Source organism: Hyalella azteca, unplaced genomic scaffold, assembly GCF_000764305.2.
Source record: "Hyalella azteca isolate HAZT.00-mixed unplaced genomic scaffold, Hazt_2.0.2 contig1933, whole genome shotgun sequence".
In the NCBI taxonomy this organism is placed as follows: domain Eukaryota; kingdom Metazoa; phylum Arthropoda; class Malacostraca; order Amphipoda; family Hyalellidae; genus Hyalella; species Hyalella azteca.
In genome coordinates this window covers 199,680-217,788 of record NW_025932225.1, presented here as the reverse complement: position 1 = coordinate 217,788, position 18,109 = coordinate 199,680, and the positions used below count along the sequence as shown (strand labels likewise).

The 18,109-nt window shown below is 41.2% G+C and overlaps 1 protein-coding gene across 1 annotated transcript in view; it reads right to left on the bottom strand.

Moving 5' to 3' along the window:
• LOC108667960 (vacuolar protein sorting-associated protein 13D) overlaps positions 1-17,735 on the bottom strand; it is a 49,331-nt gene extending 31,596 nt beyond the window's left edge. Inside the window, exons 1-12 of the mRNA XM_047884451.1 lie at positions 17,613-17,735; positions 15,506-15,696; positions 15,073-15,252; positions 14,524-14,648; positions 13,699-13,825; positions 5,202-13,322; positions 4,499-4,717; positions 3,314-3,458; positions 2,338-2,537; positions 1,226-1,324; positions 644-738; positions 33-221 (exon numbers count right to left, since the gene is read on the bottom strand). Coding sequence (XP_047740407.1) covers positions 33-221; positions 644-738; positions 1,226-1,324; positions 2,338-2,537; positions 3,314-3,458; positions 4,499-4,717; positions 5,202-13,322; positions 13,699-13,825; positions 14,524-14,648; positions 15,073-15,252; positions 15,506-15,696; positions 17,613-17,709 — 9,788 coding nt within the window. The 5' untranslated portion in view covers positions 17,710-17,735. The remainder of the gene's footprint in view (positions 1-32; positions 222-643; positions 739-1,225; positions 1,325-2,337; positions 2,538-3,313; positions 3,459-4,498; positions 4,718-5,201; positions 13,323-13,698; positions 13,826-14,523; positions 14,649-15,072; positions 15,253-15,505; positions 15,697-17,612) is intronic.
• Between the last annotated feature and the right edge of the window lie 374 nt (positions 17,736-18,109).

Below are 18,109 nucleotides of genomic sequence, written 5' to 3'. Positions count from 1 at the left end.
ATAAATCCCCATTATTATTATTTTTTGCACACCGGTCTCTGGAAGGAGTGTCGTCTCTGCGGTAGTAGTCTCTGGTCCAGCTGCTCTTGACCATCTTGTAGAGCTGGAGCAGCGAGGAGGTCACGTTGAGCTCCATGGTGTCCTCCGCCTTCAGCTTGACGGACAAACGTGACACGCCGGCCTCGCTGTCCACCGTCCGCTGCTCCCACAGCACACCGCATCTATGCAGGCACAACATACATACATGCTGTGTTGTAGAGCTCGTTAATTATATAAAATGATGTTGAAAACAACGTCTATTGGGACAAATATACATACTGTTATTTCTTGAACACAATATCAATTGCACACAAAGCTTTAAAATAACAAATAGTTTACATAAAATATCATTGAAAAAAGATCATTTGTACATAATTTCATAGCATGGAACATTATTCACAAACAATATTGTTGATTAGATCTTCAGTTGTGCGTAGTATCATTGATAGGAGCATGACCTCATAAATGGTAATATGAAATGTGATCCCAGTGAGCCATAACTAACGGCTCACTCACCCAACACAGCAGGTAACATTACCTCCACAGCACCCAACACAGCAGGTAACATTACCTCCATAGCACCCAACACAGCAGGTAATGTTACCTCCAGGGCTCCAGCAGCGGCTCCCAGCCAGACAGGAATCTGTTGTAGTAGTTCACTGAGAGCGTGCAGCCTGCGACGCCGCTCCAGCTGCGATCCTGCCAACGACAGATAAATTTAATATAACGTACAAATTTAATATATTTATACATATATAATTAAATATAATGATATATAATATTATATATAGGTATACATATATAAATATACACGTACATATAAAATTAAATATAATAATAATTCAAATATCTATACAGCAGGTTACAATAACACTGAATAATTATTTGTATTGTTCATAATACAAAAGAATTATATATAGATTATAGAGTATATGAAGAACAAATTTATGTATTGAGAGAATGCGGAAACGTTAGCGGTAGAGAAACAATTTTATTATTCAGTATAGAGAATGGCAATAAATAATTAGTTATATTATTAAATATATAAAAAATAAATCAAGTCTCTTTGAAACATGGTTAGAATTTTGGGCCCAGGAGGACAGAGTGAGATTTCTGCTAGAAGAAATGATTTGATCACTAAGATCACTAAAAGATACAGTAACAAGAAATCTCAGTTCACAAGCACCTGTCTCATGGTCAGGTGGCAGAGGGAGAACTCCAGCAGCGGGACGTCACAGTCGCCGCAGTCGTCAATGAGGCACAGGTTCACGCTGCCAGTTTTCAGCTGAAAAAGTACGGTAGTCTGTTATTGAAATGTACTAATTATTATTATAGTTAAAAGTAGTCTGTTATTGAAGTGTACTAATCATTAATATAGTTAAAAGTAGTCTGTTATTGAAGAGTACTACTAATTATTATAGCTTTAATGCATTGAAAAATTGGTGCTATTCAATACGTTACTGCAGATTCAAGTATAAATATTGAAAAAGAAGGTCGCATCAACACCGATGAGCGATTGATTTTTAAGGCAGATTTTCATCTGAAATAAGCAGCGTTTATCTACAATTGAAATGTTGAATTTGAACCAGGGTCCCTCTTCCAATGTTGATGAAGTTCTGTTCAAATTCATCACTCTTTCACTTCAAAGTTTAACGAGGTGGTCGAACTTTTAGAATAGAAGTTATGTTAAAAATCTACTTTCGACAGCAAGACGGCTGTCAGATATTAATATACCAAAAGTTACCTATATGATTCATGATGGAGTATAGTAGCTTACGTGAAAGATGACACTTGATTAATGATAACTATTAAGCTTCATAACTGTTTGATTACGATAACGTCATTGGCGTGTTACATGGATTATTAAAATTGATAAAAGAGACCTCCTCGCTCCTCGAGCTCTACAATTTATTACTTTATTAAATAAATTAATAAACTAACCATGACGGTCTTGCACTTCACGAGAAATGAAATCAGTTATGTGAAATTCTTCATGGAATATTGGCGAAATATATTGCTTATATATAGATTACAGGTGATTTATACGGTGGATGAGATAAGTAAGGAATGAATTATAGATTGTAGGCCACCTCGATGACGCTGAAGCTGAATTAATGCATAAAGATTGCTTGTTTGATAATTGATGAAATTAGTATAACAGAGAGACGAAATTTTTACAGAATAAATAAGAAATTAGGTAGTGTGATTGAAAGATTAATACTAGAGGAAATAAGTATTACATAGGGACGAAAATATTACAGAACGATAAAAGCATTAGGTAATAATGGAAATATAGACCTCAATGGCGTGTAAGTTGATGGCAGGGTTGAAGTGAGTGCTGGAGGATGGCTGGGGCTGGACAAGATGTGTAGCAGGCAGGGGGGCGGCGTGCCTGGTAAGCCAGAGCGCCGCGTCGTCCAGGCGCCCCCCGCTCTCACGCAGCGCTCGCACGCAGTCGTCGCGTGAGAACCCCAGCACGCTCAGCTGCGACACGCGCGCTGCACGGTTATGAACAAATTAAATATAGAGATAATTGTTTATTATATATTTATATTAGATTTATTATCTGGTAAGGCGCTGCAGGTTAACAAACAAATTCATTAACTATATAGATAGTTGTTTATCATATTATATTCATATAAGATTTATTATCTGATAACGCGCTGCAAGTTAACAAATGAATTAATTATATAGACGGTTGTTTATCATATTATATTCATATTAGATTTATTATCTGTTACATTGGCTGGCAATAGTACCCTTCATTAGCTGCATAATATCCATGTGGCATAGGGTAAATTATCCAAATTATTATCTGTAAGATATCCAATGGATTAACAGCATATAATCCCTTTAATTAGTTGTAAAATATCAAATATATTTACAGCAAATTAAGCCGTTATTTGCTGTAAATTATCCGCTTTCCGCCGGTAATTACAATAACTAATTTTATAGATCAATAATTTTACGTACAATGCATCATCAGAATCCTTGAACCAAAGAAAAAAATGAACGAATGCCATAATTAAAATAAATAAAGTGACTTTAAGTTTAGCAGGACTGTCAAATTATACATTACAGAACATAATTTATCGAATAAAATAAATGAAAGGGCATGGCTGACATAATTCAACATCGCATTGCAATTAACATCGTAATTCAACATCGAGAGACAGAGTGATAGCCCGATAAGATCAGCTCCCCAAATGGCGATATAATTACTTAAAAGAAACTAATAAATAAATAAGTTTATGATGAGATACGAAGCACAAACCTTCAACGTTGGCAGGATGTTCCAGAGGCTTCTTGTGCTGAGGGTCGGCGTCGCCCTCCTGTAGGACCTGCAAGGACTCGAGGATGCGCTTGAACATCTTCAGGTCATGGTAGCTGAGACGTAAGTTGATTTGGTGCAAACTTATCTGCACAACACGCCAATGATTACAAACATATAATACAATTATAAATATTTCAACGAATTTGAAAGAAATCATGCAAAACAATTTAAACAATTATAAAAATATAACTCAGTACTCACTGCAGTGAGTGACAGAGAGCGCATTTTCTCGTCGACGAAAACGTGAAGTCACGGACGGACGGACAGACGGACATGGCGAGCACAATAGTGCATTTTTTCCATAAATGAGAAAATGCGCTAAAAAGCCAATATTCAAAACATTAAATGAAATATTTTACAGGAATCGAAACGAGGTAAATGCTAAACACTAACCTAACCTAAGCGCTAACCCAAGTATCAGAAACACTTGGGTTTCACTACCCTCTTTGCAAAGCTTATTTTCATTTCAATGGAGATTAACTTTGTCCACGCGAACTTATCAACGGTAAAACGATTTCCTTTAGCGGATTTATATACCGCGGAATGGAAACTGACTTCTTTTAACGCAGTCTTAGTGATACGATAAAACCTAATGCTGAATGTAAACCGAATTAAACAGAATCGTCTAAATACGCAACTAGAGCACTTTTTTAAATTTGACTGCATGCTTCAGGCAAAACAACATTTACTGCTACAGTATAAATTATTCCGATGCATGTACAAAACTTCATCGATATACCAAAAGATAGGGGCTCAGTGCATAGTAAAACGCATAAAATGCGCTTTATATGTTTTTTCAAGAACTTACGTCATTTAACCTATAAAATATTGAGTGCTTTACATAATAAAAATGAATAAAGATACAAGCTCGCATATAATTTTACAATATATAACAATATAATCAAGATCAGCTAGTATATACCATTTGATAATATATAAGAGTATATTTAAGACGAGCTCGTATAGGTATAATTTAATAGTCTATAACAATATAATCAAGATGAGCTCGAATAAAATTTAATAATATATAACAATATAATGAAGATGAGCGCGTATACAATTCAATAATATATAACAATATACTCAAGACGAGCTCGTACACAATTCACTGTGATAAGTGAGCACCTCGAGAACGTGATGATGAGACAGGGCAGAGCCGAGACTGAGGTCAGTAGTGACAGGAGGTCTGTCGGTGAGCTCCATGTTGACGGTGACAGGGTCGAGGATGGACAGAGCGGTGGCCTCCTCGGCGGACAGCACGCACGAGTACACCTCGCACTGAGACAGGTTGCAGGACACCGGCCGCTCCAGCAGCGACGGGCGATAGCTCAACACTGTCGTGTTCTGCACCCATGTTTATATAAGGTTTGTACTCGGTATTTTGGGATAAATTTCTTAAGTAATCATAATTTTGGGAGAAATTTCTTAAAGTTGACATATTAGGAATAGTTAGCGAAGTTTAAATGAGTTTTAGGTCAGAATATCTCAACACTGTCGTGTTCTGCATCCATGTTTATATAAGGTTTGTAATCGTGATTTTGGGATAAATAAATTAAAAATAAATTAATAATTAAATAGTAAAAGAAATTTAAATGATTTTTTAGCCAAAATTTTGGACGAAATTCATACACGGTTAGTAGTCAAAATGTTAGGTGAAATTTACGTAATGTTTATAGTGGTCAAAATTTTGGTAAAATTCGTACAATGGATTGAACCTATGGAAATGGATATGCAAGAAAGATTATATTTCATAGTATTTCTAATCGAGTCAACTGCAGTACAGACGTTACTAAGAAAAACGAATTACCAACTACAGGGTTATTAATACCTTAAGGATGAGGCCAGGTGAGTTGCAGAAGGCAGCGTCCTCTACGATAACAATTTCAGAGTCAGTGATATTTATTTTAAGTTCAAATGGAGGCGCCCTCTCTTCGAACTCGGCGTCGATGTTACGCGCGCTTTTCTCGATGTCGTCTATGAGGAAGTTGCGCGTCATCACTCCCGTGCTCTCAACTAATGGATTCAGACGGGGAGATACTCGCCCCAAACCCGACGACTTCCGACTCACGAGACGGGAAGACGAAGGGGAACAAGAGCGTGGGGAGACAGCACTGCTGGGGATTTTACCGATGCTTCCTCCTTCCTCAGAGCACACAGATAACGACTGCAGAGACTCGTGTCTTCCAACCGACGGGTGAGCATCGGAACCTGCAGTGGACATGCCGGCGTGACTCTGGGGTTCTGGTTGCGGAGGGTTCAACTGAACAAAGTCCAGGACATTTTTCCACCAGTCGATTATGGCCATTAGTCGCATGTTGTTCAGTAGGATTGTGAAACGAGTGACTTCCTTGGTGCTGCGGTAGTGAAGCTCAGCTTGTAAAAGCCCTTCGTTCTTCGACGTGTTGCGGGGCGTTGGTCTCAAGATTTCCGTGAAGACATTAGAGCGTTTGTTGGCAGGACACTCAGTGAACCTCGTATCGTGTATCAGGATCTCCTGAGAAACCAAGTCCACATCCTTTCCGCCTTCCGAGTTAGCTTGGTACATGAGACGTGACTTGATGAGGTTGACTCGCGTGAGCGGCGATGACGCGGGACAACTTTTATCCGATATGGTACTCTTTTCGGCAAGGACGATGTCTAAGGTAACATCATCGAGGTCCATCGCGATGTGAAGGCTGATGTAGATGTCATCTCGTTCTGGCTGAGGGTGCACAGTGGCATGCAGGGGCAAATGAGGGTGGTGAAGTTGCTGCTGCTGGTGGTGGAGTTCTGTAAGATCTTCACCCAAGTTGTACTGTAGCAGACCACGCACTAACATGTATGTGTCTTCATCAACAGTAGCGTGGACTTTACTCAAACAACCCTGCATTGACATGTCTGGAACGCGTCGGGATACATGCTGGTCTAAATTTCTCTCGACCTGAACTGTAAGAGCACATTTTTCTCGGAAGATTGGTTGACGTCTGCTCCTGAAGAGGTAATTTGGAAAGTTCCACGAGTTGCCATTACTTTCCTGTTTCTGATCTAGCGACTCGCGATTCTTTTCGCGATTTGCCGATTTTTGAGCCCAGACTTTAGCCTCTGTAGAAGGATGATTATGGTCGCACCTCTCACCACAGTACAAGTCCATATTGGAGAGTTTCACGTACATGACATCAAGTAAGCATCGTGGAGGTTTGCCTTGCGACCCCAGGTGGCTGTCATTGGTGCTGTGTCTGCTACGCGACCGAGAACGTGACCTGTTGGCTCGCGATCGCGACCTGGACCCAGAATGTGAAGAGTTGAGACGATCGTAGAGACCTTCTCTCTCGATTTTACTAATAGAACCGGGAGCGCCAGCCCAAACAAACTTATTGCTTATATCGAGGGCTCCCAAATCGGCGACGAGAACGTGGTCACTGCCATGACCGCAGAGCGGTAGGATGATAACTGGAGATCCCGCGGTCACAGCAAGAGATACTCGAATACCTCGCGAGTTCTCGACGATTTGTTGGCCAGCGCGTATGGCACGCCACTTGTCGAGAATTGTTTGCAGTTGACTGAACTGCTCGATGACGTGCATTAACTCAGTGGCAAACCTCTGAGTGTGGATGTACATGACGGAGCTCATTTTGATGTTGAGACGCATGTCACAGTCTCTCTGGAGGTAAGGATCAGGAAGGCCATATTTGTACAGCTGAAAAGTGAGCGCTTCATTGCCGGCTGTGATGAACTTGTGGTAGTAACGTAAGCCTTGACACGTGCGATCTGTAACCGCTATAGAGCCCAAGCGTCCGCTGAGCTGAAGGTCTCCGGCGGCGCCTACAGAACGAACAGAAACGTCGCTTACGCTGGCCCCTGCAACTTCAGCTCCCGTGTTTCTGGTTCCGTCTACTCGGACTAGGAGGAGCTCTAGCCAAACAACGCTCAATTCAAACACAGAGTTAATTTCCTCTGATTTTTCAGCGCCGCCGTCTGCCTCATCACGTTTGTCGTCGGGATTTCTTTGAGTAGCCGAGGCAGATGCGTCGAAGTCCTCGGACATCCCAAATAAACTAATAGATTCACGGCGTTGCTTCTCACTGAAAAAGTCCGCAATCATAATCCAAGAAGGAATATTCACAACTGTCACAAGAGAATTAAACGCCACGTCAACGAAACGATTGGTACCGTCGTACTTTGACATGAAATCAGGACTTTTTGCGTTTACATTTAAGATGCTGATTCGGACAAGGTTAGATGGAGCATCGGGTGACGGAAGGGAGGAAGATTCATCAGGGATGGGCGACGGTGGGGGAGTGTATGGGCACTTTCTTGGCACTTCAGGTTTGATTGCAGGAATTTTATCGCCGATCATCTCAGCAAGAGACAAACTGGACGCCGTCACCTGCTGCTGAAACCGTTTACGTCTCTTGCGAACGCTGCATCTCACGTTGGGGCGTTGCTGGGCCTTGAAATATGGCTTTTCGATTTCCAGTCGACCAGGAAGGGACTTCGAAGAGCAGGAATTTTTCAGCCCTGCTTTGGACAGATCAGGGCAAGAAATGGAAATGAAAGGAGCCAACTGGAACGCGTGAGGCAAAGGAGCTTCATTTTTATTATTAGTTTCAGTCGGCGCAGGAGGCTCGACAGACCGCAAGAGGAAACGATGAGGTGATGCTTCAGGGCACAAGAGGTCTTCCATGACCAGCGACTTGAGGGTGACTTTAATGGTGTTCTCAAAGGGCTTATCGTTCTGGTAAATTGCTCGGAAATCTTCTAGAATGAGGTTCACTAATGACTGACAGCTGCCACCCACATCCCCGAGCAATTCTACCTCGACTCTGGGAACAGAAAACTCGCCTTGCATGGCAACGTGAACTTTCCTTGCAAGCCGAACGAACTCTTCTGGTGTATCTTTATCCGTGGGTTTAGAAAGTAGATCTGCTCGTTCGTCTCCAAACATTGAGCTCTTCAAGGCATCGATTTTACTAGTACTAGGCGGAGATTGGATTTCTTCAGTAATACGATCTAGTAATGGCGTTGGTTTTGATACATGAACGCTGGCTCGTTTCTCGAAGGAAACGTTCCCAAGGGCCTGCGTGAGGAGACGATATTGCTGGCGGGACATGCTCAGCTTTACGGCAGACACAACACCTCCGGAGACTTCAATGCTGTCCACAGGGTGGCCAGGGCTTAGTTCATCAATGTTCGAGAAATGGTCACTAGGGAAGAAGAACATTCCAGCTTGGCTGTCCGGTAAAAGCACCAAACGTCGTTGATGAGTGACGACAAGCTGAACGCTTGTGCTGTAGAGAATAGAAGAGCAGTCATCGCTAAAACGGTAGGTGTCAGCAGCGCAGCTAACTCTCGGCCCGAAACCAGCCGAACTCCTCATCGCCTTTCGATCGTCAACGTCAAAAGAATACAGACTCATGTCTCTTACACAAACTTTGTACTTAACAACGCGATTTACTAAGTCCTCGTACTGAGGTGACCGATCGTAATTTGGGTTGCCGACTTGAGGGCAATCAGTTCCAGGAGTTGAATGATCTGGGTGGCTGTTGAAGTCCGCATCATGTGCTTCTGGCCGAAGATTTTTAATGGAGATTTGACCGAGCTGTGCCACCACAATTGAACTGCTCGTGCATGATTCAGGTAGTACCACAATGGGAGTTTCAAGCACCACGCACAACTTGAGCCTGAAGGAAAGATCTGAAGGAGGAGAGTGTGTAGGGGAAGTGTGGGAGGCTGTGGTGGGCGGAGGGAAAGGTAAATGAAGTGTCTCAGTGGACCGAGCAAAGCTATCTCGTCTGTGAAGTGGAGACTCGACGCCACTGCTGCCTCCCTCGGCATAGCTTGGCAATCCCGCAAAAGATTCAATACGCTTGCTTACGAGGCCCATGGCCATCTCAGTGGCGGCATGTTTTATGCCTTGAGCAAGACGTGCCATGTACTGCTTAAACTCGTCTGCACAAGACGACACTTCGTTCAGAAAGCTCGGGGAATGTGTGTATAGCACGGACGCCAGCTGCAGATCAACACTCAAATGGTTACTTTCAATGGCGTTGTCAGATGTGGTTTCAGGAGCTGAAAAGTTAGTAAAAACCAAGGGACGACCAACCTTGAAACTGAAAGCCTTAAGTGTTGCTTCACTTTCTTTCTGAGCGTAACTTTGATATATTCCTGATGTTAGTTTACTGATGATATCACTATTCTTCTCAAGCTCGAGGTCTTGGCCAACGCTGACAATGCACTGGTGTTTGTTGGGCTCAGGAGTGACATCTCGCACTTGGAAGCCACCGAGGGATCCTTCAACAGTCAGATGCTGGTCAGCCACAGTCGCTTGTATTTTTGCTTGTGACAGCACGGCAGTTGCCACTTTCCTCCCAACGACATCTTTGTCTCGTTTTATGGCTCGAAGCAATAGCACTGTCAGTTTTGAAAAATCAAAACTCATTTCTATTCTCATGGACTCATTGTTGGCGGCGTCATCTCGCGTTGTGTTTTCCGTATAAGCAGTTCTAGAACCGTAGAGCATTGCAAGAGAGCCATACATAGAATTACGCTCAGTGCCTTCCGCCTTCAGCAGAGCTGTAGGAGTGGGGTCAGATTGTGCAGGCATCGTTGAGCAATTAGATCGTGGAGCTGCGACGTCAGATGAAGGTTGAGATAAGAGTTGGTGCACGAATCCTACCAGCTCTACCACGGTCTCTTGGTTAGCGATAATATCGATGGTATTGAACTGGAGAGAACCTAGCAACAACGGGGCAGATCCTTCATGAGAAGGACAATCAGGCGACACGTACGTAACTTCGATGCTTATAAGAGCCTCGGTGTCAATTTCAGAATACGGAGGGGAGCCAGCAGTGAGAGGCGATGAAAGCTTAAGACTTGCACTCGATTGTTGTCCGGGTAAGATCGGCGATGACGCTAACGCATTCAAGGCTCTTGTAAGCACAACGGGTGACGTGGTTCGGAGATAGTGAGCAGAGACATTGTGGTCCGGAGAAGAGGGAGAAACAGGGCTGCAAGGGTCGGAGTCTAGAAGACTTCCACTGACGCTGTCCATGCTGATGTGTTTGTGACTAGCCATGAGAAGCGCAAAATCAGGACCGAATGTTTGAAGAGCATCTACGAGAAGTAGCGAGTGTATGGTCAGTGAAGCAGAATAGTTAGAAGGACGATGTTGGATATTACTTTTGATACCCGTAACCTGAACTTCCGCTATGCTTCTGCCACGAGAAACAAGTTCTATGGACAGTTTTTCCACGTGCATCTGGACCATCAGCAGACGAGAATCTTCGTGTAAAGTGGAGGCTGATTCCGTGAGATCAATGGAATCCATATGCTTGGCGTGTGGTGATGCACAAGGTTGCTCGGGTCCATCAAAATCTTTAGGTTTGCTCACGCTGGTCGGGTCCGCAGAAAACATTTCATTCGTCAACGAAGTGAGAGTCGACGCAGTAGCGGAACGCACCAATGGCTTGCCTACATCAGCACCCCTGCTGGAAAAAGTGCTTTTTGACGGCGCCCTCGTGGCAGAGTTCTGAGCTGTTCGTTCGTTGATCTTTCGAGCAATAGAATAAAGAGCGTGCACCTTGGTTTGATTGAGATGTAGCATAATGTTGGGCAGCGTGGCAGACAAAGTGGCAGTAGGCCACGGCTTGTCGTCAGGGATCAATGCGACGATTCTGCGCGACACGAGAGTGCTGATGCTGAAGCGATCAACCACGTGCATAGGGCCTGTTCCTTTGCGGTATGCAAAACGCCAGTTGTCGCGCACTTTGCCAACCAAAACTTGCATATCGCAGAGATGCAACTCGTATTTATCATACAGGTGGGAATGCAATAGTTCTTCTGTCAATGGTTCATGAGCAGAAGACATGAAGTCCGCTTCAGTACCATCTGGACTCTCAGTCATGTCAGGAGTCGAACAAGGAGTAGCGAAGGCATCATCGCCATCTTCCACCTCGATTGCTTGCTGTCCGAACATTCGGGCCATGAAACCACTCCATGAACTTCCTTTAGCCTGATTTTCAGGAACGCTTTTCTCCTTTCTGTTGGTCTTATTGTTATCGAACTTGGAATTAGAGGAGCAGAAGGTGAGACGCCCAAAGTCGACAACCACCAGAGTAGCGTTGCGATCATTAAAATGCTCTGGAATTATAATTTGCGGAGCACTGATGTCCAGGCTTATCAACCAACGCTTTCTTGTACTTCCCTGTAACATCTGATCCCAGTTTTTCCGTAGCTGTTGCTTGGTCTGTTCCATGATGGCATCGTAACGCTTGCGTGCGGCAATTGAAAGCATTGAAGGGTCTTGCGGGATGTGATGACTATACTTGGAAACTGAACTCAAAGGGCGACTAAAGAAGTTGTACGCTGCATCCAGAGCTTCAGGGTTGTACACGAGATCGAGTGGTTGAGTGACAACGTGGAGCCTGCGATCAGCTTGTTGATTGGCAGGAAAACTTTCATAAATGAGGGAGAACAAGGGTTGGGCATCGTCTGGTTTAGTGGCCGGCGGCTGGGTTTCTTCTTTGGATCCTTCACTATTGAGGCGGCTGCTGATGCTCGAAGACCTCGAGTAACCAAAACTCGATAATCCAGCTGCGGAAAGGTTGGAGGAGTGAGAAGTGGAGCGACTAGCACGGTAGTGATGGTATGTACCAGAGTCTTGTTCACTCTGAGGTGCGACTAAACAAGGAAATGCAGAATCTTTGGTAACTTTATCACGCAAATTAAGAGATCCAAGCTCTATGTTGAATTTGTGAGACTTGTTCCGCGGCCTTGATTCTAGACCCATTTTCACGTCAGAAAATTCCAGTTGGAATAATTTGCTAATTTCGAGAGGTACTGCAGCACTGGAAAATTTGGATTCCGAGGAAAGAGAAAAGACAACTTTTTTCAAGGTGAAACTTAGCTGGCAAAAGACAGCATCACGCTTGGTAAACGTGTTATTCTCAATGCTATCTGAGAGTACGTAAAGGAACTCTTCTTCTAAGGAAGTTGATATTCTGTGTAGCCTTTTATGCTTTACAGACGCACAAGAATTTTCTTCGCCAGCTCGAGAAAAACTGCGAGACGACGCAACCTCGGCGGCGTCATCAGATTCCGTGGCTGTGAGACTGAGAGGGGGGGAGTTCCTACAGCTCGCTTGAGGCGTCATATAGGCTGACATTGAATCTTCATCAATAGAACCTGCTGTTTGACTGCATGTATTTGCCTCAACAGATTCTTCAGGTGAAGTCGGCGAACTCGAAGGCTGACTGTACCAGCCAGCCCAGGAAGGAAACCATCTCTGTAGGAGAGTTTCTCCGGAGCTCGATGATGGCCCTGTCGGGGATTGGGTTTTACTCGAAGGAGAAGCCATTGAGGTGTTGTTGTCAGACGGCAAAGAACGATCAGAAATCGGAGGAGGAGAGGGCGGGTCTGGAGAAGCATGACAGGGGGTGTGTTTTGGAGTGAGATCCTCGACTCTCCTCATGGCGACTTCCCGCAGTGTTTTAAGCTCCGAGAAGCCAAGTATTCGCTCCATTCTGTTCATGAGCTTCTTATGCTCCAAGGGAAGAGTATTTGGCTGCAGAAGCTGTTTAGTGTACACCTCGACATACTCCACCAATTCACGCGATCTTTTACAAACAAAATCCCAGTTAGCGTTGACTTTCTTGGCGTAAATGGCATCAATATGGCATTGCATGGCGTACTGCCACCACTCTCGCGCGTTCTCAATAACCCGTCCTTCTGGTCTATACTTGCAGAAATGCCTGGCCTTGTCCAGACGGTCGTACAGTCTGGTGCTTTGAACCATTTGTGAGTATTGTTCGTCGGTCAAGTGTACGGGGAAAGATGGCATGGTGAGATGACAGGACAAGCGAGGAGTTGACTGGCTCTTGAGAGGAGAGGGTGTGAGATGACGGCGTAAACAAGCTGTCGCACTCACGGGCTCCACCAGATATTTGTGTGTACTCTTGTTGCAAAACAGGCTCTGGAAGTCATACAGGGAATGATGGTAGCAAATGATTAATTTTAAACGGTCGACATCAAGTCTATAATGTAACTTGTTTTCTTAAAGAAATATTTGAAATGCTGCAAAGAACGTAACAGAAAAAATTATACTAAAATTTAAATTAATATGAAAAAAACTCATAACCGATACAATAAATTAAAATTATGCTGAATTGCAGCAATCTATCACCTTGGCAGAACATTGGGAAGCAAAAATGTTGTCACAATGATAGTAAATACTAATTAATAATTTTCATCCTTGTGATTGAAAAACATAGTTTAAAAGAATTCTATTCTATAGTTAAATTGAAGGGCTTAAATAAGCAGGATATAATCTATCTAAATAAGAGCATTACCTTGAGGTCCGCAAGAGAAAGATGAGAGCAACACTGAGAGTCTGTGTCCCAGTACAGCGCGAGGTCAGTGAGCTCCAGCAGCTTGTGGGACACAGCGTCGCCAGAACTTCCCACATTTTGCACAAACCTTGAATGAACAAACGAGGTGTTTCAAAATGTTCCCACACGTTGTTTCACATTTCATGACATTGAAAATATTCAGCATTGAAAATATGAATAAATGATTGGAGAGAGTAGACTAAAGAGTAGTCATTTAGAATATGACAACTAAATGAGAATTTGACTTAAGAGCAATGACTAAACTCATTCATCTCTCATGACTGTAATAAATGAAATATCAGTTAGGTTCTGAATAAAGAAGGGATCTCGGTAATTTTGACCAAATGTCGACTTTTATTATCCAATCATTGGAAGCCAGAAAGAATTTCCTGTTAAAACATCAATTCAAAGTCACATGACTTCAACCCTATGGGCATGACATCAACCCTAGGGGCATGACATCAACCCGAGGGGCATGACATCAACCCTAGGGGCATGACTTTAACCCTAGGGGCATGACTTTAACCCTAGGGGCATGACATCAACCCTAGTTAGGTGGCATGACATCAACCCTAGGGGCATGACTTCAACCCTAGGTGGAATGACATCAACCCTAGGGGCATGACTTCAACCCTAGGTAGCATGACATCAACCCTAGGGGCATGACATCAACCCTGTGGCATGACATCAACCCTAAGGGCATGACATCAACCCTGTGGCATGACATCAACCCTAGGAGCATGATATCAACCCTAGGTGGCATGACATTAATGCTAAGTAACTGACGCAGGCAGCCAGTTGCTGTCAGTGCTCTGCACGGCCAAGGAGTGCACCGTCAGCCCGCACGCAAAAAGATGGCCTGGGATGCTCTGGTCGTCTTCAAAGCGCAGGTGAACATCGTGAATTTTCAGCTGTAAAAATATATATAGAGTATATTTAAAATATAAACAATATATAAAATAAAAACAATAAATTAATTTATTAAAAACTCTCCAATTTAATTATATTGAACTAATTCATCACTGAGGCAGTATGCCTTTGAAGGGTGCTAAGTTACATCAAATAGAACAGCTTCACAAGATCAAAAGAAATGTATAAAGAAAAAAATTTTTAATACATATAGTATAATAAGATAATCACATATAAATGAAGCAAACTGAATGTTGCAATAATGATAATACCCAGATTGTTTTAACAATTTAGCACTCAAAATAGTTACATACAATCAATTAAGATTGGTTATTTTGATTAAAAGAATTGTAGACAATAACCCAATTAACCCAAGAATGTAGACAATAACCCAGAATAAATTGCACACAGACCATGATAGCTAACCTGAATATTTTCAATGATGTTGGTCACAAATGAAGTGCCAAAACTAAACCAAGAAGTAGCAGCGGCAGCATATGGTTCACCAGCCTTGGCAGCTTGCTCAGCTCTCCATCCAGCCTCTAGAGCGTCTAGTTGACTGATCTTACGACTAAAGCAGGCTTCAGCCGCTGCTTCTTCATCATACTGTTTCAGAAAATTCAAAATTAAAAAAGCTACACGCTTAATAATAATAACAACACACTTAATAATAAAATAGTAATTGTGTGAGTCAAAATTTAGCTACACACAGAATTACTATTTAATTCAATATCATTCTTTCATAACATGAACAAATTTCAAATGTTATCTTTATAAAGCAAAATAAATAGAGAAATTCTTTGCCTAACATATATCTGAATTTAGCCATTTCTACACAATTCTTCCTCACACAACTAACCTCTGATAGTTTGATAGGTGCCACAACACCATAGAGGTGTTCTAGCACCACCACCCATGGTTCTGATCGTAATCTAGTCACAGGAATTTGTATTTTCACTCGACCCACAAAGCCGGAGACCACTTGCAAAGGGATGTCCAGGTGCCGAAGAGCATCCTTTCGTAGAGGGACATCTTCCAGCTCTAGCTCCCCTGTTCAGTTAAAAAGATTAAACAAATTAAAATGTATCCACAAAAATTTCTCTCGAAACTCAGAACTTTGGACAGTGTAACTGTACACACGATTTTCATATATCAAATATCGAATTTCCAATCAAGCTTTACAAATAAACCAGGGTTGGCAATTTTTTTGATTTTTTTAAAAAAATCAAAAAATCAAAAATCAATGATTTTTTTATTTTTTCATGATTTTTTTATTCATTTGATTTTTTTGATTTTTTTCAACTTTTTTGTCTTTTTGAAGTGTTATTTTTTATGTTGCAATTAGCCTACTAACAATATATGGCCATACCTCGCCATATGTGTGAACGTGCTGTAGAAAACTTCCCAGAACGACTCCAACAGTGTGATGCAGCTAACAAACCCCCATTTTCCTGATATTGTTTGCAAAACATAAGTATGTTAAATGGTATGTTATGCTAATCTTGAGGAAAATAAACTTTCTTCTTTATGTACCTCCATTACTCTTTATTTTGCCCCAAAACTGTTCAATCAGTTCTGCTCCACCCTGTATAATAAGCTAGCTAACACATTTAAATTGTATATTGTAATCAATATATAACAAATAGTCAAATAGTTAAAGACTACTTATAGCCTTATAAGAATTAGCTAAGCTGCTAGCTACGTAAAATGTATTGCACACTTGATGCCTCTGTACCAAAAACATTCAATTTATTGGAACCTAATACTGGTACCGTATACACTAAAGGCAACAAGTTTATATACTACCAATTTGTCATTTATAGTACATTTATACTAAACCATGAATAACAATACCTCAATATAAATTAAAGACTGCCACTCAATATATTTAATTATATGAAAAAATCAGAAAAATAAAAAAAAAATCGAAAAAATAAAAAAAATCATGATTTTTTTATAAAAAAAATCAAGTGATTTAATCATTGCCAACCCTGAAATAAACAATAAGATACATGCTCTCTTCTAGATTGGTATAATGAAATATTTTCAACCATAATTTTAAATGTCATTATGTAAAAAAGAAATTTTCAAAATTGAAAAAAACTGCCAGCCATATATACATACAATCAAAATAAGATTTTGGTAGGAATCAAGCTGCATTTAGCTGCCTTTAGTCTATGGCAACAGAACTTGTACAGGTATAATAGGTATATAAATATATGAATATGTAATTTTAAATAAATATATTTATGAAGGAGCCCTTCATTGAAGCATGCATGTTTTATTAAAACGAATGCCAGTTTTGCTCAAAATTTCTTTTAAATTTTACTTTAATCTTGCACAAAAATAACCATGACACCACCCTTGCACAGGATGAATTTGTCCATAACACCATAATTGTACGCCACAAAACAGATTTCAACAGGTTACAAATAATGGAAGCAATTTTGAGATTACAAAATCAGTCATTCCTAAAAATTCAAGCAGCTGGAGTTGAACAAACCCTGAAGCTTAGTAGTTGGAAAATTTGCATCTTGACTGTTGTAATGGGTCGTATTTAATGGTTAAGTGAGGGAACCAGCAGTAAGAGTGACAGCCCATAACACTGTAAACAAGGAAAAAAATTTGCATCCTGGGAAACAAGGAAAATTTGCATCCTGACTGTAAACAAGCTTCTCGCAGTTGCCAGCAATTCCTTCAATAAGTCTCTTATCATCCACCATCACCTCAGCATCCTACTCTCATCTTAGCTGCATTTTATCATATCTGCCTGGAGATGCTCAACATTGAGCAAAATGAGTTGCAAATTTTAGAACACTATTCCTTTGAGAAAATTTTAAAATTATAAAAAGCAACAGTAGTTAGTAAGGGTAGCCAACTAGAGAAGTTAAATTATACAGAAATTTTAAGCACAACTGGCATTATTTTTAATGAAATTAATATAAATGTCAATTGAACTCACATACCTTTCAGGAGACCAACTGAGAGTTGATCAGTATTAAGGTTCTCTAGATACTGTCCACAGTACGTGTTGAACACCCATGCAACTAGGCCTTCAAGCATCTTCTTGCTCTTGAATACTATTCCCTATTGCCTATGCAACTCTAAGATAACAAAAGCTAGAATATACAAAATTTATAATCACAACTTTTGCATGGAAAAAAGTAAAAATATTCTGAGTCATTAACTTAATTGAAAAACATGTAAGGGTACTAACACCTACAATGAAATGTTTTGAAATAACTTTCTGAATAAACTATCAGAACTGCTTAGATTCATATTCATTGAGATACAGCTTCAATTTCTTCAGAGCAATTTGACAGTAAGGAATTAAAGATGGCAATTGTGAGAGATTTCACTGTGATTTGCATTATCTTTGAATTTTTAAACCAATTGACCTGCTGAATATGGTTGTTGAAACTTTCATAGAGGATTTTTAGAAGAATTATGAAGTTTAACCACA